Source organism: Heptranchias perlo, chromosome 2 (genome assembly GCF_035084215.1).
Source record: "Heptranchias perlo isolate sHepPer1 chromosome 2, sHepPer1.hap1, whole genome shotgun sequence".
NCBI lineage: Eukaryota > Metazoa > Chordata > Chondrichthyes > Hexanchiformes > Hexanchidae > Heptranchias > Heptranchias perlo.
Window position 1 is genome coordinate 30,071,352 of NC_090326.1, and position 24,114 is coordinate 30,095,465.

The following is a 24,114-nucleotide window of genomic DNA, read 5'->3' on the forward strand; positions in this document are numbered from 1 at the left end:
CAAGGGCTTAATTTGGATAATAACAATAAGCCAGCAGTAGTACTCAGAATTCAATATCATTAAGCTTTTCTAGTGAACTGACCATCAAAGAACACCAATGATAAATGGAATGCTTTATTATGTTGTTCCAACTTCCCATTTAGCTAGTAGCATGTGGCTAAAGAAGGTCAAGCATTTATGTTTGCCAACAAGCCAGTAGGAGCTCAAGCCAATGTTTTAAACTACTGGTGCATAACATTGTCACTGGACTAACGATAAGCTGAGGGGGAAGTGGGGCAAGTGCTCAGACTACCAGTGATCGAGTCAAGTTTACTTCTGTTGACGAGGTACGACGTGCATACATTGGCAGTGTGCTGGAAGTTATTGTGCTCCATAGAAAGTGCTCAATGGTCAAATAGTAAAATGGTTTGCTCAGCAAAGACTTTCGGTGAAGCAGTCACCCAAATTTTAAGCGGTCTCCTCTATGTTCAGAAAACCATATTGGTCTTCCCAATATAGAGAAGACTTCCTAAAATTTGACTCAAATGCTGCAGTGCCACCACTGGCGGGAAGCGTACAATATGCAAGTTTATATAGGTAGTTTCCATTATAAAGACTAACATAAGAATTTATAATGGGAAAAGAGATAGGAAATGTGGGCAGACAAAAAGATTAACACATTAAATATTCATGAAATATAAGGACAAAATATATGCCCTAGCCCAATTATCCCCCATCCTCTAATTCTGTTGCCCTGGTTTTGACCTCCCATGTGCAATGCCACAAAGGATTGACTAATAATTTACATGTTCACTGCTAAATTCTTAGAAAAACTGCTATTTGTGCATTTGCAAAAAAAAAGGTGCTGGTAACCAGTCCTGCTGATGGCAATAACCAACCTATGTCTGAAATAGTAGTTAATATGTGGGATGAGTTCTCTTGAAAAGTGAGATATGATTCATGCTTCTTTAAAGCAAATTAAAACCTAGTCTGATAATATTTAAAATAAATTGTCTGCTTTGGGGAAAAATGAGCTTCAGGATCAGATTGTAATTGTAGCAATGGACCAAGTGGCAGAACTAACTTGCACAAGAACAGGACCAATGATACAGCAAATCAAGCCAGAAGCAAAAGATCTGAGTCATTGGCACACCTGAGGATGTAGGAAAAGATCACCCTGTTGAATTTAGTCGACAGTTCCTTATCTGTACCCTGTATCCCAAGACCTATTAAGATTGAACAGGAACACTGGTCTCTTAGATTGACCTAGTGTGTTTCGTCAAGTGCTTGAGATTTTAAGATACTTATAAAATCTGTAGCATATTTCCACCATGAGTCCAATTTTCTCCCTGCTTCTCCTAAAGACACTGAGCCATGCTAGCTTACAGTTCCATAGGTGCTGGCAGATCATCAATACCTCAGCTAAGTAGCAATTCTTCATCTGAGACTGGACAGTGAATATTGGGATAACACAGCCAACCACCTCTTGTCCTCATTCAAGCTCCACTCACAAAGAGTTTTCAGCCCAGGACAATGATCAGTACTGGGTAACCTGGTTTACTGTTTCCTCTCCCTATCCTGAAAACTGGTGCAGCTTCTTTAGCTGATTCTAGCTGATAGTGTGATGCTACATCAACAAAGGTCAGGAATTAAACTTGGGACCTTCCTGACCTGTACAGTTCAGAACCAGACTATACAATGCATTCATTCTGAGCAACTGAGATGCCGCAAGCTGATTAATTTATTTCATGAGCACTCAGTAGAGATATCAAAATAGTGTATGAAATTTAACCCAATTAAATTTAAAAACAATGGGCCTGAAATAAGCTCTCATTTATCTAGCTACAGTTATTGACAGGAATGGAGTTTTCCACAAAACAGAAAGCAAATTTGCTGCTTTCTAAATAGACTTTGGATCAAGATCAAAGCAACCAACATATGGAAGTATGAACACTAACTCCTGCGGTGACTTTGCTGAAAATTTAAAAATTCATTCAAGTTTCGGAGATTCTCAAACAAAAGAAAAATGTGCCTCTTCTAATAGTTCTTAGAGAAATGGCAGAAATATTAAATAATTACTGTGCCTCAGCATTTACTAGGGAGACTAACATGGTAGGCATGACACTAGAAGAAATCAAAAAAGATATAAAGACATTTAAGTTAGAAAGGGGGGAGATAACAGATAAACTAATCAAAGTTAAAGAGGATAAAACCCCTGGTCCCAGTGGATTGCATCCAAGCATATTTAAAGAAGTTAGGGAACAGATGGCAGAGGCACTATTACATATATATAAAAATTCATTAGAAAGGGGAATAGTGTTAGAGGACTGGCACACAGCTAATGTGATTCCTATATTTAAAAGGGGAGATAGAATCAGTCTAGGGAACTATAGACCAATTAGCTTGACATCAGTGGTAGGAAAGATAATGGAATCCTTACTGAAAGATGTAATAGAAAAATATCTAGAAAACAAAAATATAATAAGGTCAGCACAGATTTCAAATTGCTTGACCAACCTTACTGAATTCTTTGAAGTAACAGAAAGTGTAGATAAGGGTAATTCAGTACATGTAATATATTTGGATTTTCAATATGCCTTTGATAAGGTACCGTAAAGTAGACTCATGACTAAGGTCAGAGCATGTGGAGTCAGGGTACAAGTAGCAGAATGGATAGCAAGCTGGCTACAAAACAGAAAACAGAGAGTAGGGGTTAAGGGTAGTTACTCAGACTGGCAAAAGGTGGGAAGTGGTGTTCCAAAAGGATCGGTGCTGGGACCACCGTCGTTCACCATTTACATAAACGATTTGGATTCTGCAAATTTTGAAATTGTACTTCCGATTCCAGGCGACACCAAATTGGGGGGTATAGTTAACACCAAGAAGGACTGCGACAAAATACAGGAAGACATCAATAAACATTCAGAATGGCAGTGTAATTCGCAAATGAATTTCAATATATACGTGTGAGGTATTACATTTTGGTAGGAAAAATAAGGGGGCCACATACTGCTTAGATAATAAGGGTCTAGATGGGGTAGAGAAGCAGAGGGATCTAGGGGTACAGATACACAAATCACTAAAAGTAGCGATGCAGGTTAATAAGGCCATAAAAAAAAGCAAATCAAGCTCTGGGGTTCATTTCTAGAGGGATAGAATTGAAAAGTAGAGAAGTTATATTAAACTTGTAACAAACCTTGGTTAGACCACACGGAGTACTGTGAACAGTTCTGGTCTCCATATTATAAAAATAATATAGAGGCACTGGAAAAGGTGCAAAAAAAGATTTACTAGGATGATACCAACACTGAGAGGTTATACCTATCAAGAAAGATTGAACAGGCTGGGGCTCTTTTCTCTAGAAAAGAGAAAACTGAGGGGTGACCTGATAGAGGTCTTTAAGATTATGAAAGGGTTTGATAGGGGGGGTGGGGTGGAAGACCAGAACGAGGGGCCATAAATATAAAATAGTCACTAATAAATCCAATAGGGAATTCAGGAGAAACCTCTTTACCCAAAGAGCATTTGGAATGTGGAACTCGCCAACAAATGGAGTAGTTGAGGCGACTAGCATAGACATATTTATAGACATATTTAAGAGAAAGCTAGATAAACACGAGGGAGAAAGGAATAGAAGGATATGCTGATAGGGTTAGATGAAGTAGGGAGGGAAGAGGCTCGTGTGGAGCATAAACATCGACATGGACCTGTTGGGCCGAATGGCCTGTTTCTGTGCTGCACATTCTATGTAATTCTATATCATTCTTTAGGATTAGAAAGGCTACACATGAATAGAATGATGTGGTTACTAGCCCTATTAAAGGGCATTAGCTTCCATGCAAGGCAAATAAACATTCTTTGCTTAGTTAGGAGGGCAAATATGGAAACAACAGGATCTCTCAATGCACCACAGGACTGCTGTTCTGGAGCAGGGAGAAAGAGAGTAATCAATGAATAACAAGACTGCACAATATAGGCAGCCTCTGAATCTTTAAATTTGTGCCCAAAATGTAATCTTTTTCCTCGAGCTTTCTGCAACTGAAAACATACAATAACATACTGAGAAGCTATCCTTACCTCCTTGGAAACTTGTACATTCTTAGGATGTACAGTTGTTTTTATAAAAAAAATGTACCTGGGTTTCCCAGATAGAAGTTATTGTGCATCAAGTGCAATGTCAGGGGGTGCGGGGGCGCAGAAAATGTACATAATTTATTCCCAATTTCTGTATGGAAGGAACAAAAATATAGTTTGTGCATGTGCAGCAGTAACTATCAAAATTAAGCCTAGTTAAAATTCATCAATACATCCTGTTAACTCAGAGATTCGGGTTCCTCCGTAAGTTTGGGATGGGATATAACATATGTACAAGGAACATTCTTGGGCACATGGGAGGGAGGGGTGGTTGAGCCTTCCCACAATATCAGGAGAATTAAGTTTTTGGATGTACTGTATAGCATTACTAAGGAACAAGAAACAAGTGCCAGCTACATAAGCCTAAGGTGAATTGTTCAATTTTACAACACAACAAACAAAAAATTTGTCCTGCACACAGCCTTTTGTAACCAGTTTTGATATTTTTTGGATCCATCTATTTTTCACCTTCTTTTACAAAACAGAAAATATTTTATTGCAAATTCCAAATTGGTCAAGTGATTATACAAGCCCTGGTAGTGATAGTGATATTTAGATGTTTGCAATTTCTAAACAAATGGAATCCTTACCGTGGTGTTTTTTTTCTTGTGGTGGTCCTTTCAAGGCCCAATACCACTAATTCTTCAAACTCTAAACTACACTCATGAAAGCCACAACTGAAGGCAACCCACCTCCAAGAGGTACATCTTGGAATTGTTTCTTGTCCTTCCTCCATTCCGCTACGACATCCAGCATGGCATTGAAATGGAAGTCAATGCATTTGTCAATGGTGGGGTCAGCCACCCTTCCACCTTCTTCTATTAGGTCACACCTATCCCCCAATTTGTGCATCTTACTTCCAAGCTGAAGTAGAAAATAGTTTCAAAGAGTTCAACAAAGCTTATACAGGAAAATTTGTTTCGCAACAAATAAAATTTAGACTCCTATCATAGCCCCTTTTAGCACTAAGACAACTAGGAATCCATTTCACATGATGATGCAATATTGCAGGAAATTGGTATCGCAAAGAGTGCTGTGTCACAAGATTGCGAGGTGTAGGCTCATGTTTGCAGTTTCCAAATCTCAGTGTGTGTGTGTGTGTGTGTGTGTGTGTGTGTGTGTGTGTGTGTGTTTGGGGGGGGCAGTGAGGAAGGAGAGAAGAACTAAGTGACATCCAGGCAATGCCCAACATGGAGAGAGAAATTGTAAAGCAATATCTGGGCCCATTCCTGTACATTGCTTCATAGAAAAATATTTGCACAGCCCTGAGATTAAACTTTGCCTTAAGAACTTCTTCAACATACCACAACAATCTGATGGGAGTCTCACCAGATATAGTGTTAAATGGAGTAAAGAGATGTTAAGAATGAAAACTGAACTTCTCTCCTTTTGCCATCAAAAGTCTCCAGTAAAAGTTCCTGAACCAGTAAAACTGTATTGACTTTTTTTTTGGTTGAGGGGGGTTGGGGGGGGGGGGTGAAAGAGGAGGTGGAAGTTAGCGTAAACTACTCAAACAAAAATTGTAAGGGCTGCCTGTAAACAAAACAATGTTTAAAAATACACAATACCGGAAGCAAGAATTACCAACTAATTATAGACAACCACAACGATAGGCAAAGGATGCCAGTAAAAGGAAATAAAATTAACAATTTTTATACAATTACAACAAACCATTGCTAAGTCACATAAAAGCAATGCAATCTATGAAACGATTATTCAAACAAATCAGATGAATACTATAATCTTAATATTTCTGCTATAATATAGAAACCCACTTGCTCACACATTAGTGCTATAGGGTTGTTAATGCAGCCATTAACAATCTGTGCTCCTTTTCCCACAGTCACACCAAGAGAGTGGTCATCCCACACACGTCCACCAATCCGGTCTCTGGCTTCCAGCACCATCACCTAAAGTGAAAATGCAGCAAAAATCAGAAAATACATTTCTCTTCAGATTGATCACCTGCAGACACATTTGTCATTGCAAATAATAGTGGTCATTTGTAGTACAGTATTCATGACCCATTTTAACTCTTATTCCCAGTTTATTGCAAGTTGGCCAAGCAACTGAACAGCACAATAATAACGAAAAACTGTAGACCAAGCAAGTAATCAACTGAAAACTAGATGGCCAGCTCAAGCAAAAGAAAATTTATCATATGCTGGGCAGTCTGGTACAGAGTTTAACACCTAGTCACCAAACAATACTTCGGGAGATACAAAAGCACCTTTACCAAGACAATCGTTAAAGGTAATAATCCCAAATTCTTAAGTAAAACAACCTCCCCCTAGAGGTCTAATAAAAATTAAAATTGTAAATGAGATTGCTTTTAAAAAAAACTCACCACAAAGTGACTGGCCTCCTAATCAAGGCTGACATCTTTGCAACATTTCCAAGGCTAGGTGTTGAAATAGAAAGTTGAAAGCAATGAGCAAATTGGGTGCCAAGAGCCAAGATTAAGCTAAGAAATATTATGTTTCAATGTCCAGCCTCAGAAACACAGCAAAGATAGCTGCCCAGCCACTATGTGAAGTGTTTTTTTTAAAATGAGATACACATCTTTCCACAAGAGATGTGGGAGTATGTTATTCTCACCAGGAGAACAAAAGTGCTCCCCAATGACTCAGTTAAATAAAGCAGCGAGTAGTTGAGCCACAAAGACCAAGGGCCCGATATTACCATGGCAGCGGTGGATCAATTGGGCGCGTGGGTAACGCGCCCGGTGAAATCAGTCTGCCCCGCGTGCAATCGCAGGCTGATTGGATCCACTTACCTGTTCTTCCGGGTTCCCCGCTGCTAAGCTGCGCGGCGGACGGACTGCGCATGCGCAGTAAGGTCTGTCAGCTGGAGGAGCTCTATTTAAAGGGGCAGTCCTCCACTGACTGATGCTGCAAGAAATTGGAAAAATTACAGCATGGAGCAGCCCAGGGGGAAGGCTGCTCCCAGGTTTAATGATGCCTCACTCCAGGTATCATTGGATGGGGCGAGGAGGAGGGGGAGGACAGAAATCTTCCCCCCGGCGGGCAGGAGGAAGCGGCCCGCCTCTGCCACCAAGAAGGCCTGGCTTGAAGTGGCAGAGAAGGTCACCTGCACCACCAACATATCGCACACTTGCATACAGCGCAGGAGGCGTTGCAATGACCTAAGTAGGTCAGCCAAAGTGAGTACACTTACTCATTCCCCTACACTACGTCTGCCACATCGCCGCCCCCACCCCACATCTCCTTCTGCACTGCCAACACTACTCTGTCACATCACCCCTCACACCTACTCAAAGCTCATCCTCATCTTACCTGCACTTACTCACCTCGCCAGTACTCATCCCGCCACTACCACTCAACCCAATCCTCATACAATCTCATGGCTCTATCTCATACTCACCATCTCATGCATCTCTTTCACAGTCAGCCTCACTCAACCTGCCACTACCTGTGCTGCAGCCACAGGGCATGCATCACATATGTGCAGTAGGAAGCGTAAGGTAAACGTGTCGTGAGCATGAAGGAGATGCACAAGGGTGTTTGAGGGTTTGTCATGGTTTTTACTTATATTTAATTTCTGACCAACTCACATTACATATTATATTGGCACCACTACGGTCACGTCTTTGCGAATCTTGTCTGGTTTGTGCAATAATGCCCTTTCCTGAGGATCACAATGAAGACCCACACCTGATGCCACCCATTGTGTCACTGCAGAGTGGGTGTAGGTGTATTTGCAGGGCTCTTTTGTGCAGACGACTGAGAGACGTCGGCGATGTCCCTGGTGGCACCCTGGAAGGATGCGGAGAAGTTCTTGAGGGCAGTGGTGACTTTGACAGCGACAGGTAAGAAGATGGTGCTCGGGCCAGCCGGGAGCAGCTCAGCATGAAGGAGGCTGCAGATGTCCACGACTACATGTCGAGTGACTCTGAGCCTCCGTGTGCACTGCTGCTCAGAGAGGTCCAGGAAGCTGAGCCTCGGTCTGTGGACCGTGGCGAGGGTAGTGCCCTCTCCGACGCATCTCTCTCTGCGGTTGCCCTCCCTCCTGCTATGCAGGTGGATGTGTCACAGCACTGTGTTGTGGAGCTCCACGTGTCAGAGGTGGACGGCGTGGCCGGCGAGGGTGGTGATGCTGTTCGCCCTCCGAGGAGGTCATGACTGCAGCTACGGCGGCCCTCATCCGGAAGATGTACATCTGAGGGGGTCCGCAACGCAGGTACATGTGTCTGGACACCGGGGTCAGTGTGCAAGTTGGTGAATTTTGTTGTTAGGAGGAGGGTGATGGAGGCCAAGCTGGAGCTGCGGGTGGATTCACTGTGGAGCATCCGCGATGCTGAGACTATCGTGGATACCACGTTCAGTGAGGTGGTCACACCGCAGGTAAAGATTACGCAGGCAGAAAGGAAATGGGTGACCGCCAGGCAGTAGAGCAGGAGTCCCCTGGGGCCATCTCCCTCTCAAACAGATATTCTGCTTTGGATACTGTTGGGGGAGATGGCTTATCAGGGGAAAGCAGCAAGAGCCAAGTTCGGGGCACCACGGGTGGCTCTGCTGCACAGGAGGGGAGGAAGAAGAGTGGCAGAGCTATAGTGATAGGGGATTCAATTGTAAGGGGAACAGATAGGCGTTTCTGCGGCCGCAAACGTGACTCCAGGATGGTATGTTGCCTCCCTGGTGCTAGGGTCAAGGATGTCACGGAGCGGCTGCAGGGCATTCTGGAGGGGGAGGGTGAACAGCCAGTAGTCGTGGTCCATATTGGTACCAATGACATAGGTAAAAAAAGGGTTGAGGTCCTGCAAGGTGAATTTAAGGAGTTAGGAGATAAATTAAAAAGCAGGACTTCAAAGGTAGTGATCTCAGGATTACCCCCCAATTGGCCATGGTGCTCCTGGGTTATGGAGAGGGAAATTGGCCAGGGTTCCTACTCATGGTTTTTATCCAACAACAACTGTTGCAAGTGTGCGTTTTACACAAAAATATAGTGCAGCCAAAAATGCCATATCAGCTACACTTCTCCATACCAATAATGAACAGCTTTATAACCATTTATTAACATTATGGCTCCTCTTGCTGCCTCTCAAAATGTGTGCTGATGGGTATTTATATCTGGTTAAGTTGGGAGGAAAACTACAATTAGCCTCAGCAGTTCTTAGTTAAGGAGGAGAAAATCAGTCAGGGTTTCTGCTCATGATCTCTATCCAACAATCCTTTTCCCATGTGACACCAACCACCACATTATATGGTATCTGTTGATGGCATAGAAGGGAATGCTTTTAGTTCAAGATACTTCCCTTCCTTCAACACATTTAATTAATATGCCAAATCTATGATTTTTCCTAATTAGCTGGAGAAAGCAGTCTTTCAATTCCCATCACACGCCTCAACATATGGGGCCTTGACTACTGCCAGAGCTACTCACCTTATGCAAACTGCTGTCCATTAGCAAATAACTAGCGAGTACTGATGATACTGAACTTCAATAAAAGGACCAGATGCTTGGGAACAGCAGCCAGAACTAGAAATAAAATGCTGTTCCCTAACTCAACAGACCACGTGTGTAACTCTTCGCTGACAATTAAGTAAAATGGCAAGAATTTAGAGGCACTCTAAAGCTGGAGTTCTACCTTGTACATTTTGGCAAATTAAACACACTTGAGCACTTTATACTAAAACCACTCTTCCCACACCCATAATGTGTTCCTTCAAACTATCAAATTGTTTGCTGTTCTTAATATCTGTGAAAAAAATTCAGCTTCGCAAGTCTACTTTCAAAGGTGTTTTTCAAAATTCTGTGAAGAGATAAGTGAACAGGAAGAAAATAAACAGACGTTGATTGTAAAACAGTTATTAATGCTGAAAAGTAAGCATATAGTAAGTGAATAAGGACAGGAATGTCTCAGCTGTGATGCTCTCCACAGTCAACTCGCCTGCCGAAGAATGGGCACTTGTGGCAAGATGCCAGGGGATTGCCAGCACCCATGGAACTGCATCCCAGCTAGAGTCAGTACCTTGATGAAAGGTGGAAAGAAAACAGGAAAATTGGCAAAGTAAAATGTAAGGAAATATTTTCAAATTATAGATCAGTTCCAGTGTCCATAAACACTAAAACAGGATAGTTATTGGAGTTTAATGGGACTTCACTAAAGTTTCTCTTGGTGATGTTCAGTGCTTAGGGACACAATATTACCAGACCTCAGCCTCACTAAATGTGTTTGCACAAGCTCAAGCCAGACTATTAAGGCAACCAATCATATAATTTCCAATATATATTTTCCTTGACACAAAACTTGATCTAGTTAATCCAAAGTTTAGCACAAGTAGGCATGTTTCCTAAATTTGATTATGTCAATTAGTAAAATAAAATGGAGTTTTCATGACCAAAGTCTAATTGGAAGTTTTCTAAAGAGCTGACATACCTTAATTCCAAAATTCTGCAGCTGTCGTGCAGCTGCTAAGCCTGCTACACCTGCACCAATAACAATAACATTTTTCTGCAGAAAAGAAAAATATAATGCATTTTAATTGATAATCAACTATCAAATTATTTCATACAAATACCTAATAGATAAAACTTCAGTCAGGGAAATTAGGTTGTTACATTTTCACTATTATTTAAGTCAACTGCTGAATCACAAACCTGATACAAGGTAAGAAAATTGATACAGAATATTTTAGTATCGACAAAATTTAAATACTGCTATAATTTACAGTTTAGATAAATTTTGAAAAAGCACATGGGACAAATGCATAGCTCGCGACACACCGCCATAAAAACAGCAGCAGGCACATACGCAGCAGGTTGGGGACACATTCCCCACTTTTTAGGGTTTAACCCCCACCCAACCTCCTCCCACCCATCAACGGTGGAGGGGGGGGCGCGTGGTGGAGGGGTTAATATCGAGGCCATTATGTTGATACCAAAAGTGTTGCAAGAAAACTGAACTGATTGAACATGTGCCAGTATTCTGGTTCTTTGTATTTAAACACTGAAGAGATTGTTTTGTGAACTGAAGACTCCTATAAAGGCTAATTAAACCATAGCAGACTTTTACCACATTTTTTTTATAGTCCTCCAATGTTTAGCAAATATTCTACACTTCACACCCATACTTAATAATTGTAAATAAATATACTGGTTATTGTAATCAGACTTTAATATCCACCAATCTGAAATGAGCGTAGTAGTGTTACACAAGATTGCATTTAACCTATTATTGAAAGTAACTGTCAATCCTCAAATCACAAACCCTGCAATTAAAATACAGTTAATGGATTGCATAGGACAAGGCACACTTATGGGAGTTGCTGCGAATCTATTGAAAGAGAAAATTTGCATTTTGTAATAGATTAGTTAAACTGTGAATACCTCAACAATATGGGAAACTGTAGACGCCTTTTAATGTAATTTACGATATGACATACTACATGTTTGGAAGTCATTTTCAAGTATAAACTTTCCTCTCAAAACAAGCAAATCCCAAATATTTTTTTCCTATCCTGCAACCCTCAATATCTGTTCAATCTAAAATTGAATGTGATCAGTTTGCTCCATTTTTTAAATTGATATAAATAATCAAATGAGTCAGAGAGCTACAGGCATTTACTAAAATCTCAATTTGAAATTCTTCCTGCCCCTCAATTTCAATGGAACTGCTCTTAGTACTTTTCTAATTCACAGCTTCCTCTAAAGCATTTTTAGTGCAGAGAAGTGCATCTAATTTTAGTACAGTTGCACTGCGACTACACATGCCTGCACTGGTAAATTCCCACACGGAAAACAGTAACAAAATATTCTGAAAGACTGAAAAAGATCATCATCCATCAAAGAATTGTAAATCATCATTGTGGGTAAACTGAAAACTTAGTTGCTTTAAATATATTTGCATTCAACTAAGTTAAGCCAAAAACTGTAGGTGGAAACCATCGGAGGGAAGGGGGGTGCATGAGAGAACTGAAGCCACTTTTGTCTACCAGAAATTATTTCCATGAAGCTCATTCATATCACTTCTCGAGGTCTGAAAGTTCTATTGCAAATTTTAATTTACCCAACACATAGCCAGATATTAAAAAAGTAACAAAATGTAAAAACAATTCAGAAATACTACTTTTTGACTGTTTAGTTACAAAACAGGAAGCAATATAAAGTAATTTTCCAGGTACAACTTTACAAAAGGAGAAAGTAGAGTCATTATAGCAGGGCAGGTAGGTCAGTCAGTTGAGCACCAGACTCAAAGCCATGTGATCTTTGATTTGCATTGCAATAGGATTCATTCATTCCTTTATTCTTCTGACATGGATCAAATGACATGGATCAAATTAGCATACGGTCTTAGTATTGGGGGGTGAAACAGGAGACTGAAAGGACTAAGCAGTAATTACCACACTGTTACAGTATCTCCTGGCTGTTTGGCAATAGAAAATGGTGATCAGCCTCACATCAAATGGCGATTTAGTGCCTAATGGAGAATGACCTCTACAAATAAATTTCTCTTGCTTAATTTAATATTTCTGATGCATAACAAATTTACTTGATTTGGCAGGGAAAAATATTACAGTAATAAAGTTCAATTTTCTTAAACCAGATTTTTTTGTATGCATGCAAACAGGTAGAACTAAAATCTGGAGTTTTTAATTTTTCTTTAACACTAGCTGATCTCCCATGGTGTAGTCCTCAGTGAAACAGGGTTAAGGGCGGGGAATAATTGAACCATTTCAGCTCCCATTTTCAATTCATACATTGTGTCCTTATTTTAATATTTCTATTATGAATTCCTATGTCTATATTTATAATTGATGCTGGCCATATAAACTTGTCATTCTGTAATTACACCCTCACTAATGGGAGTGTGTAATTACAATATGGCAAGTTTACATGGACAGTGTCTATTACAAATGCAGATATAGGAATTTATATTGGAAAAAGTTAATAGGAAGTGCACATAGACACAAGACTTTTAATATATTAATAGATTTATTTGATGAAAGAAAATCCCTAGGCATGTCCTATTCATAATTTTTAAATATTGAGTAATAATGCAGGCATTTAGCTGTTACACAAAAACTGATCCCTTTCAACTATTCATTCTTCATTTGCCTCACTATTTGAATTTTCATTTGAATGGCCTGTCAACTTGCACACAGAGAAAGTTCACAAATAACCCAAAAACACACTGGACTTTTACTTCCACTTTTTGAATAATGTCATCAAGCAAACATTTGTACAGTGTAAATGTTGAATTAGTTAATGCATCAGATCAGAATGATACTCATTTACATTAAGAGCCGCTACTTTAAAGTATACCATTCTCCAAATGGACACTAAACTGTAAATTTAGTTTTTAAATTATTTTTGAAGCATTAGATTAGACAGTTTTTGCATGACGAAAAAGAAAAATGTGGATCCATCTACAATCCCGAATTAAGTTTTAAAAATAACAGGATGACCAAAAGAATACATATAATATCCAACCTTATGATAATAACTGGGCAGGAGGGGATGATCAGGGTTGACAGTCAAGACTCCAGTATTGACCAAGCCCTTTCTTGTCACAAAATACAAGATCTTCTCCACTTCCAGCACACAGCGAATGCGAACAAGCCCTCGAACAACTATGTGGTTTGCACACTTTTGTGGGGTGAGAACCTCCTGCAAATGAAAGATAAGGTAAGGAAAACACATTTCAGCAGTACAATTATAGTATTTTGGGTAAGATTATTTATAACAGGATCAAGAGTAAGCCATTTGGTCCATTGAGCACATTCCTTATTTTGTTAGCAGCTCTATCTTAACTCCAATTTTCAGCCCTTTCTCCATATCCCTTAATATCCTTACTTCCCAATGAAGTAACTATCGCTGCATTTAAAAATCTTAATTAATTTTGCATCAATAACCCTCTGTCGACTTTTCACAACAAAATATAAACTGAGAATGTACAAGCGGTTTAGAGTGCACGTTAGTAAATGTAATACATGATTGTTTCACGATGCAGTGTGCCAAGGAAGTTACAAGAGGCAGCTCACACATCGTTTCACAATGATAAGTGATACAAATAACACACGGAGAATGGTAGTTGTGGCAGCTGAGTGATAGTGACAACACAATCATATTCTGAAATTCAACACAACTAAGGACCAGTATTCTTCAATTTTGAAAAGACCAATTCAAGGGAACAAGCAACGAGCTAAAAGAAACTGAATTAGAGTGAGCAGTAGGTGATGGCTTAACTCTTCAGGTGATGGGGGATGTCAAATGGAATATCTTAAAAGCATACTGCTGAACATGCAGGATAAATACACTGTAAAGATCAGCAACTACAGACTAAAGACTTATTAATGCATCAATAAGAAATCCAAAGTAAAATAAAAACAAAATCTACAAAGCTTGTAAGAGAGTAAGGTGGGGTGGAAGTCACTGGGGTGAATACATGAGCATTCAAAAACATGCTAATTCAGGATAAGCTCAGGGATATTGCTAGAAGAATGAAGGGGGAGGTTAGCATGATCTTTTATTCACACAGAGGGTAATTAGAACATGGAATGCTTTGCCATAAGTGGCTATATCATTTAAAAAGGAATTGGATAAATATTTGAAAAGCAGGCATATAAAAAGGATACAGGAAAAGGGTAGAAAAATGCAATTAGAATAGATAGTTCTAGTTGAAGAGCTAGCACTAGCAGAAGCATAATAAGCCAAATGGTCTTCTTTAGTGCTGTACCTTACATTATTCTATGATTAAAAGAGAGGCAGAGAGGAATCTGGAATTAAGCACATCTGTAGACACTAAACAACAGCAAGAAATCCTTCTAGTGCAATAATAAAGAGAGCACTCACAGAAGAATTGAAAACCTTAAAAGGATACTAACAGGGCCAAAACTGAGGATGGACACAAGACAGTTAACCTATGTGATGAGTTTACATCTTCCCAAGTATTCACTGGAGAAGACACTAATGACTTACCCTCCATAATCAAAGTAAGTTTTTGCAACTAACAGCAATGAGATACCCATTCTAAAGAAGCTCAAAATAAACAAATCCCCAAATGAATGGCATTTGTCCTAGGGTACTAGAAGAAACAGGGGATAAGATTTGTGAGATGCTGATGGTCACGAATGAGTCAGTGAAAGCTGGACAGTCTTGCTAGATTGCAAAACATGCTAATGTGGTACCATTTCCAAAAATATTTTTTTAAAAAGACCCATACAACTATGACATTATTCAAGTAAAAATAATGCGACAATAACCTAGTAAATAATAGTCAACCCAAGTAGCCTGTGGAAAACCAACTGACATTGTGTTTTCAGATTTCCAAAAAGCACAATACAAAATTCCACATGAAAGACTGTTACCTAAGCTTAGAGGCAAGAATTCAAGGAAAAACATAGAAATGGATAAGAAGTTAGATGATGTGAAGGAAACAGAGGGCACCTATTAAGGAAATGATGTTGGGGTGAGAGAGGTGGAAGGTGAGTACTGAGTGGAGTACTCCCTCAGTGATTAATGTTGGCACCCATACAATTTCTCATTTATATTAAAAAGACCTAAATTCAAATGCTCAATGAATTCCTAGCTACCATTAAAGCAATCAAAAACTATAAAATGTCTGTCATGCTAAAATTGTACAGTGCTCTAGTACTGGGCCCAGCTTCGCTCACAGAAACACAATGCAAACATTCAAGCCCTGGATAGAGTGCAGAGAAGAGCCATGAGACTGATCCTTAGCTTCAGTTGTGAGAAAAAGCTCCAGAAACTTGGACTTTTCCAGACGAGTAAGGAGGTATCTAAGAGGGGACCTTATAGAATTATTTTATTAAAAGTACACATTATAAAATAAATAAATGCAGAACACTATTTAAATTAAATCATGACAGCAGAACAAGGGGCAAAATTAAAACTGATGTTAGCAGGTTCACAGAGTGATCAACATGTGGAATGAACTGTACATGGTAGTAGAGGCAAAACTCTGCAGTAATTTAAGAAATAGTTGCAAGCTTTGATCGAGGAACTGTAGTATGAGCTAAGATGAGCCAAATGGTCGTCTTCATCTGCAACTATCTTGTGATATTAGAACTGCTGGGTTAAAATGATAGACTTTGGGGCTCCATGGAGGAGTCCTTCTATAGGGGATAATTAAGCAACAACAAGTCTAATATTAAATTCTGAAAATGCTGGAAACACTCAGCAGGTCAGGCAGCATCTGTGGAGAGAGAAACAGAGTCAACGTTCCAGGTCAATGACCTTTCATCAGACCTGGAAGATGTTAGAGATTGAACAGTTTATAAGCAAGTACAGAGCCAGGGAAAGTAGGGGGGGGCAGGGAAAGGAAAGAACAATGGGGATTTGCAGTATTTTGCTTATGTTTTAGTGTTTAATTTACTGCCATTTCTCTTCCAGGATTGCCCACCTTGAAGAAATTCTGCTCTTCTCTCTGACGGGATTTCCATTTGTCTCCTTCCCCTTTGTTCTTTCCTCTCTCTCCCCCCACCCCATCTCCCTGGTTCTGTAAGTGCTTATAAACTGTTCAATCTCTAACATCTTCCAGTTCTGACAAAAGGTCATTAACCTGAAACGTTGACTCTGTTTCTCTCTCCACAAATGCTGCCCAACATGCTGAGTATTTCCAGCATTTTCTATTTTTATTTCAGATTTCCAGCATCTGTAGTATTTTGCTTATGTAATATTAAATCCTACCATTAAAGGGGGTGGCCAACTGGCACCTCAAGGCTCTTCTGTGGTTGAACTGCTTTTTGCTCTTCTTTCTAATTGATAGGATAATCTAAAGAGCCACTCAAACTGACTACAGTGTGGATCCTTACCTCATCTCCTTCATTATTCACTAAATCAGTAATAACATAATTGTCGGTGGCTGTTAATTGGACACCCAGTGCAATCATACACACTACACAGGGTGATGTTAAATGAGAAGCAAGAAGCACCATGTTGAGGGGAACAAAAGATAGTCAAGTGAAGATAGCGTCAAGTGGGGACCAATGAGCAAACTGGCTTGTTCAACTGCAAGCATTTTCAAATACATTTTAGTTAATTACAACTTAGTTGTAATTTTGAGACTTTCAGATCAACCAAAAGGATCAGATGAAACTATTTTTTTTTGGGAGGGGGGGTGGTTGGAGAACAGAAAGTGCAGAGGAGGAGTGCAGAGGAAGTCAAAGGAAAAACATTGAGAACTGTAGCATGGAAAGTAACAAAGGAGTACCATGAAAACAGATAAAATATTTTTTGCACAGTGAGCCAAGTCCAATATGCTTGCTGAGCTCCAGACTTTTCTTTATGTAGTCTAAGGTACAGTGAGTGCTAAACAAGTGTTTTAAATATATTAATGACCAACCGAAGTCACTATTTTAATTTGAGGTACTTTTATCCTAATGTAGTGCTATTAATTGCAGACATGTGGTTCTGGTGCCTTCAAAAGTACTCTTTAACATAAACGATCTGAACTCTGTAGACCCAACAGTAACAGAATCCACTTTTGCTGTTTCACTCTCAAGACCTAAAATGTACTGAGTTGGAACATAAAAGGGCCTGAAACTTGCTGCTTTTTGTCTGATACAATTTTCCCCTTCTGGGTGTTGAGCTTTGGAAAGTGAGCCATCCCTACATTATAGGACATAAGTACTACATATGCCTTCACTTATACGCTGAGCAAGTGCCAAATGTTCACAAAGGGAAATCAGAATCATATAAACAATCATGAAATATACAATTTCTGCTTTCAGGTTCAAAACAAATCCAGATAGTACAATTCTTTGAGCAGATTTATTTGGCTGTAGTTGTAATTTCAACTTTTTAAACTTTCAAACTTGCCTGATTAGGAAATTGTAGAGCATGCTGCATTCCACTGGGATTACTATAAGGTACATTCAATTAACATACTAAATTAAGGCAATTAGTAGCATTTTATTTGATATGCCTTACTTATCTGTCTGTTAATATCATCTGCACATTCAACTCCTGGTGAGTGCTGAGTTGCTCTCAACCAGAGAACAATTACCCTCAGCATATCAGGCTAGGAATGAAGGGGAGGAAAAAAAAAGTCCCATGGCCAGAAGTGCCACTTCTGATTGCTGTAAACTTGACTGAGTGCCACCAGCTGGAAGTGTAAGTGAACTTAGGATAAGGCTTGGCTGCAACTTCTCCCACGTTCAAACAGTCTACCAGAACTTGGTCTCAAGCATAAAGGATGGCCACCTGCATGAAGAATGCTATCTGTGCAACTGTATCTCAGAACAAGCGGTCATCTTCAGGAGATGAGGGAAGCGGTGAGAAAAATGTTTGGGTGGTGAGGAAAAGGGCACAGCAAAGGGAAAGGAAGGGTGGGGGGAAGGGAAAAAAACATTATCCACACAAGGCTTACTTTGCAGTTAATGTTCCAAAGAGCCAAAATTAGATTTCTCAATGCTAAGTACATTGTAGGATCCCGGGAATATTCAGGGAACTCGTACAACTCGTCCAGTTCCATCACATCTGGCCTCACACAGAGGGCCTTTCCACACTCATTGGGCTGATAGAAAGGTTGGAAGTAAGGACTCATTCCTGCAACTGACCACAACAAATTCAAAGTTAGTCCATTTTATTGATAAGGTACATGTAAAATTTTAACATTAAAAAATTCCTATACTGCCCTTATTCTGTTATGAATCTTCAAAGGCAGCAGGCAAACAGGAGCAAACTCTGCAGTTTTAGTGCCACTATTGTTCTTTGATTCAAATCGTGAATGCTGCGTATTTAAATTCAGATTAGCGGATCTCCCATGCATTGTTCACCATTATTTAGTGAATGTGCTGAATTATAATGGGAGCATTAGACCAAAAATCATTCAATATTACATAAATATATACTAATATTAATCTTCAATAGCACTGCTCAGAAACAAAAAAATTGGGAGAAAAATTGTCTCTTTCTAATCGTGTAACAATCTCTCTGATAGAGTGTTGGAGACTATCTGTCTTACTCTTGTCTCTCACTCAGATGCTTTTGTTGTCTCTATATTTGAGTTTGTCTCAGACCTTCCTCCTCACTTTCTCCATCTGTGCTGGTCTCTTTCTGTGTATTTTGCACTTTCACTCTTGTCCTCTCATCTTCCATGGAGAACTAGAGCCAGGGTCAGGGCTCCAAGCCGCTTGACAGCCACAGAAACATGGGGGAGTGGGGATACCACAGTAACTTGTGTCACATGACAACCATGCAGAAAACTTGCATAGTGAGGCATGGGCAGCAGGGGAAAAAAGTCAAAAATAAAAAGATTTAATGTTTTCAGCATTTTATACAGTTTAAAGCATAAATTAAAAATTCTAAGCTAATGGTGTTGTTTGCGATCCAATTGCTCAGTTTTGTATTGATTATTTAATGTAGATAAACAGAGACCTAGGAGTTGAAATACATAATTCCCCAAAAGTGTGAGTGCAGGTAGATGAAACCATAAGGTGGCCAATAGAATTTGGGGTATTTATAAATAGGCCATACAAGACTTGAGTAAGTAATGATGAATTTATACAAAACATTGATTAGGCCAAGATCAGAATACTGTGCGCAGTTTTGGACACCCCACATAGAAAAGGACATTAAAGCCATAGAAAATGTACAGCATTCAACAGGCTGATGCCAGGAATGGGAAACTGTTAAGACCAATGATGTTGGAACTATTTCCACTGAAGCAGAGAAGGCTAAGAAGAAATTTAATTGAGGTTGTTAATATTATGAAGAATGTAGATAGAAAGAATAGGAAAAGGCTATTTGCAATGATTTGGAAGTCAGTGATGAAGAGTCATCAATTTAAAATCATCACTAAGAAAATGAGAAGAAACATAGGAGAAACGTATTTACACAAAGGATTGTTGGAGCATGGAATACTTTGCTGCAGGGAGTGGTTGAGGCAGAGATCATTGCATCTTTTGAGGGAAAAATTGGATAAATATTTGAAGCAGATGATGACACAGGGAAATGGGGGACGATCAGGGCAGCGGAATTTGTTTTGGATTGCTCTGGCAAAGAGCCAGTACAGACATAATGGGCCAAATGGCCTGCTTCCGAGCTGTGAACAAGTTGTCTGTGCTCATGGGCTGCTCTGTTTCCAGATCAAAGGAGGTCCAGTTAGTGTGAGGGGAACAGTAACCATGAATGAGATACCAACAAAGCAGAAGCCTTCCAACAGGGAAGTGTAGCTTAAATTACCCGAATTCTTGTTCATACCACTCACATAAAACACTAAAATCTGTAATACGTTTGATAAGTGCAAATGGCATTACCGAGTTACTTAGCCTTCAAATCAAACAATTTCAAACTGCTCCTTATAGACACAAACATGGTACATTATACACATGGTCCACGTACACCCTGTAACCAGGCATATATTTTTGTCACCTTTCAACAAAAATTTTCAGCTGAAGGCTTTTAGTCAGTGGTGGAATCAAAATAATAAAACACCACGATGAAACTGTATTACTACACTTAACCTCCGTAGTCTTTTATTCCATTAACCAGCTTAATAACTAACCAAAATGTGTAGTCACATTTCTCTCTAAGTCAAACAGAATATTGTTTCTTTAACTCAAAAGAACAGTTACAATTTTACTGTATTGAACCTTGCTAAACCGGAATGGGGTAAAGTTTCACCACTTCGCCTGGCTTGTTATTTCATCCCATTTCAAATATTTAAACAAAACAAGTCCCTCAACTGAACATGATCTTGTACAAACCTTTCAGAGTTCAATAAGAAACAAAGCGCACTGACAACACAAGCATGATTATCCTTCCCTTTCTACTCTAAGCCTCCCTGGTGATTAAGAGAGTTAACTGCCATGCCACCAATCATTTCTCCTTTCAAGGTTCAAATTAATTCTTGGTCAATATATTGACAAATCTTAAAAAGATACTATTCATACAGGATGACTAAGGAGATTTTTTTAAATAAAGGGAGGGGGGAAAACTCCATTTTAAGCCATTTTCTTTCCTACTTCCATGGTTTCCCTGTGTCACACATGATGGCCAGTCAGGCAAGCTGCTCAGACCTCTCTAACAACGATGCTCTGAAGTTGGCCACTAAATGGTATGCAGGAGCACCCCACAGATAATCTTTCTTCTACTCAGTATTTGATCAACATCACATTTCTTTTTTCCATCAATTTTCTCCCCCTTCACCCCAAAGGCACATACTCCTTGCTTGGAAGCAGTTCCACAGAGCCATTTGGACTCTGCTACCTTGTGCAAATAGTTTTTCCTCATGTATAAGCCTCAGCAGTGAGCGTCAATAGGATATTGAATTGCAGAAGGCAACACAGCCAAACTTTACTTGATGAGCACTCCGGCAAGGGTCAGCAAATGACAATCAGAAGTGGGAAATCTGGCCAATTTTACCTTCCCTAGCCAGAGGAACGGAAGCTAATTTTACCACCACCAAAACAGAGATCAGCAAACTCAGCATAGATTAGAGATTGAGCCTGGGACCTTTCTAGCCTGTACAGTTCAGCAACCAACTGTCTTAACCAACTGAACAAACAGCATGTTCGAATAAAAAATGGCAAGCAGACCACATCTCTCTATTCTTTAGCATAGTGCACTGGCACTCCACCATGCCAACCTAACCGCTGGAAAATTTAAAAGTATATTTGTTGTAGTAAAATACAACTTAAATTATGAAACAAAAAAGTGCATGTCAAAGACATCAACAGCTGTTCTACCTTAAATCCATAGGTCCTTCAGTTAATTTAATAGAACTGATTAACAAATATTTCTTTTGTGCAAATTGAAACAAATTCCAAAACCATTTCCCATTCACACTACTAATCCTGCTTAACTTATTACCTACAATTCCAGTTGTAATCAATGCTTGAAAAATACATTCACCAACTCAAAACTAGCAATTACAATAGTCAAATAATGAAAACTCATCAAAACTAGTAATTAAACCTTTGAGGTGCATGAGCCAAAGGGCAACTGTTTGCTAGGTCTGATAGATTGGCCTCAATTTAAAAAAAACATTTAAGGAAGTTTACTGCTTTCAACGTATGCCAGCGTTCAAGGTACTAATCAGATTGCTGTCCGCTTTGATCTAAGAGAGTCATCTGAGGCACACTGTCGGGAACTGTGTGTTTGGGCAAAATAGTGCTCACAGTGGCACTTCAGAGTTGACCATCAAAATGTATTGCATAGAACTGTGTATTGGTATAAAAACTACAGTGCAGTGGTTCTGGTGTCTATGAACAGTGAGCAGAGGTGTGGCCTATTGTATGAAAGTATTGCACAACTTATTGCCAATTACTTCACTGACCTAATGTTGAATGTGCCGTGTTTGCATTCCTGTGGACATTTCCTGACACATTTCTTTCAACATGCCTATGGTTTGAGAGTTTTATTTTATATGTATTAGCTTGTGAAGCACACGTCGTCACTAAAGCAGTAAATTTTACAACTTAGCACTCCCAGCTCGGCATGCAAGCATATGGGCAATTTGGGCACGGACATCAACACGGCCAATTCGCTGCTCCAATGGATAGAAAATTGTGTGGGTGTTGAATCAGGCATGCTGACTTCCATATCCAAATTCTTAGCACATATTTCTATTGCACGAAGCTCTAATGCGATATTGAATTGTAAAATGCACTCTTAAAATTGTAGATCCAGCCGTGATTCAAAGACTTCTATTTCAGGTACACATTTATTTTGTAATGTTGTTTTACTTTTGCAAGAGCTCAGTGTTACAATCTGCTTATGGAGGGGAAAATAGCAGTCACCAATTTGGTTGAAGGGCTACACTAGTATTTGATATGTATTTGTGAGGAGGTAACAATCCAGAGAACGTGAATTCAAATCCCACACTGGCAGTTTGAGAATGTGAATTCAGTTATTTTTTTTAATCTGGAAATAATAAAAAAGCTGGCGTCAGAGAAAAAGCAATGAGACCAAACTACTGTATATACACGAAGAATAACACGTGGTCAAAATGCACACACCCATCAACAGCGACATTTTACTCAGGTGAACCTAACAAGATATCCAGCACCTGAGTCCTTTGGAGAGAAGAGCACGTTTAGTGCAGCATGAGGCCACCATTAATCCCATCTCCTGCACAGGATCACACACACAGCTGTGATCAAATATCAATCACTCACAACCCCACCATAGTTCCCAATTCCACCTACATTGCTTAGCACTCGCATTGTGTCACATTACCCAAGATTCCTGCAAGATTTTTCTCTACTTCTTAAGTTCATAACATCTTCCTGGAACTAATCTCATGCCCCACAGCTTGAAAACCACTCTTTATAAACAAGGTAAACTCAGGTTACTACTTCGAAGTAGACCAGTGGACAGTAATAGAAATTTAAACAAAAATAAATTTAGAACAAATAATAGGAAAAACTTCTTTACTCAAAAGGTGGTAAATGTTTGGAATAATCCACCAAGCGAGGCAATATAAGCAAAAACACTGGGTTTATTCAAAATACAAATACATGGGAGATAAGTATACTAGAGGATGGGCTGAATAGTTTTTTCTCATCCTGGTCCAAAGCAAAAAAGAAAGGAAAGTATACCTCTCAGTCAACAGGTTCAAAATGTAAACAAATTCCTAGTGGAAGTATATTTTCCCTTTAACCCCTGATGGCTCAGCAAATTTTAATTAATGAGTAGCTGACCCATAAAAACCAGGAAAATCCCAGATTTGATCTCAGTTCTGCACTCAGTTAGCTAATGTCAAACAGGGTGGCGGTAAGACATTACAATAAGGCCCAGTTCATGTGGGGCAAGGAGTGAAAAAACAGGCCAGGGTTCACACTCCTGATTACTATCCAGTGTCCCCTGTTGGAATTGTTCAGGTGCGGATGTTAGGCACGGCGAGGTTCAGACCATGATGCCCTATGTTGTTGAACACCTCCCACCACCAAGGCGCATACAAAAATAATGGCAGGGTACCAGAGGGTGTCTAGCAGCAAGGGAGGGAGGGATGAACACACACACACACACACACACACCCCGGCTTTGCCCATGGTTTAAAAAAATGGATTC

The 24,114-nt window shown here is 39.6% G+C and overlaps 1 protein-coding gene across 2 annotated transcripts in view; it reads right to left on the reverse strand.

Annotated features, from left to right (window-relative positions):
• The window catches only part of LOC137336197 (lysine-specific histone demethylase 2), a 77,605-nt gene that overhangs the window by 23,377 nt on the left and 30,114 nt on the right, over nt 1–24,114 (reverse strand). For both annotated transcript variants that reach the window (XM_068001642.1, XM_068001641.1), the window contains 5 exons: nt 18,467–18,651; nt 13,567–13,743; nt 10,514–10,588; nt 5,889–6,023; nt 4,806–4,977 (listed from right to left, as the gene is read on the reverse strand). In XM_068001642.1, coding sequence (XP_067857743.1) covers nt 4,806–4,977; nt 5,889–6,023; nt 10,514–10,588; nt 13,567–13,743; nt 18,467–18,651 — 744 coding nt within the window. The remainder of the gene's footprint in view (nt 1–4,805; nt 4,978–5,888; nt 6,024–10,513; nt 10,589–13,566; nt 13,744–18,466; nt 18,652–24,114) is intronic.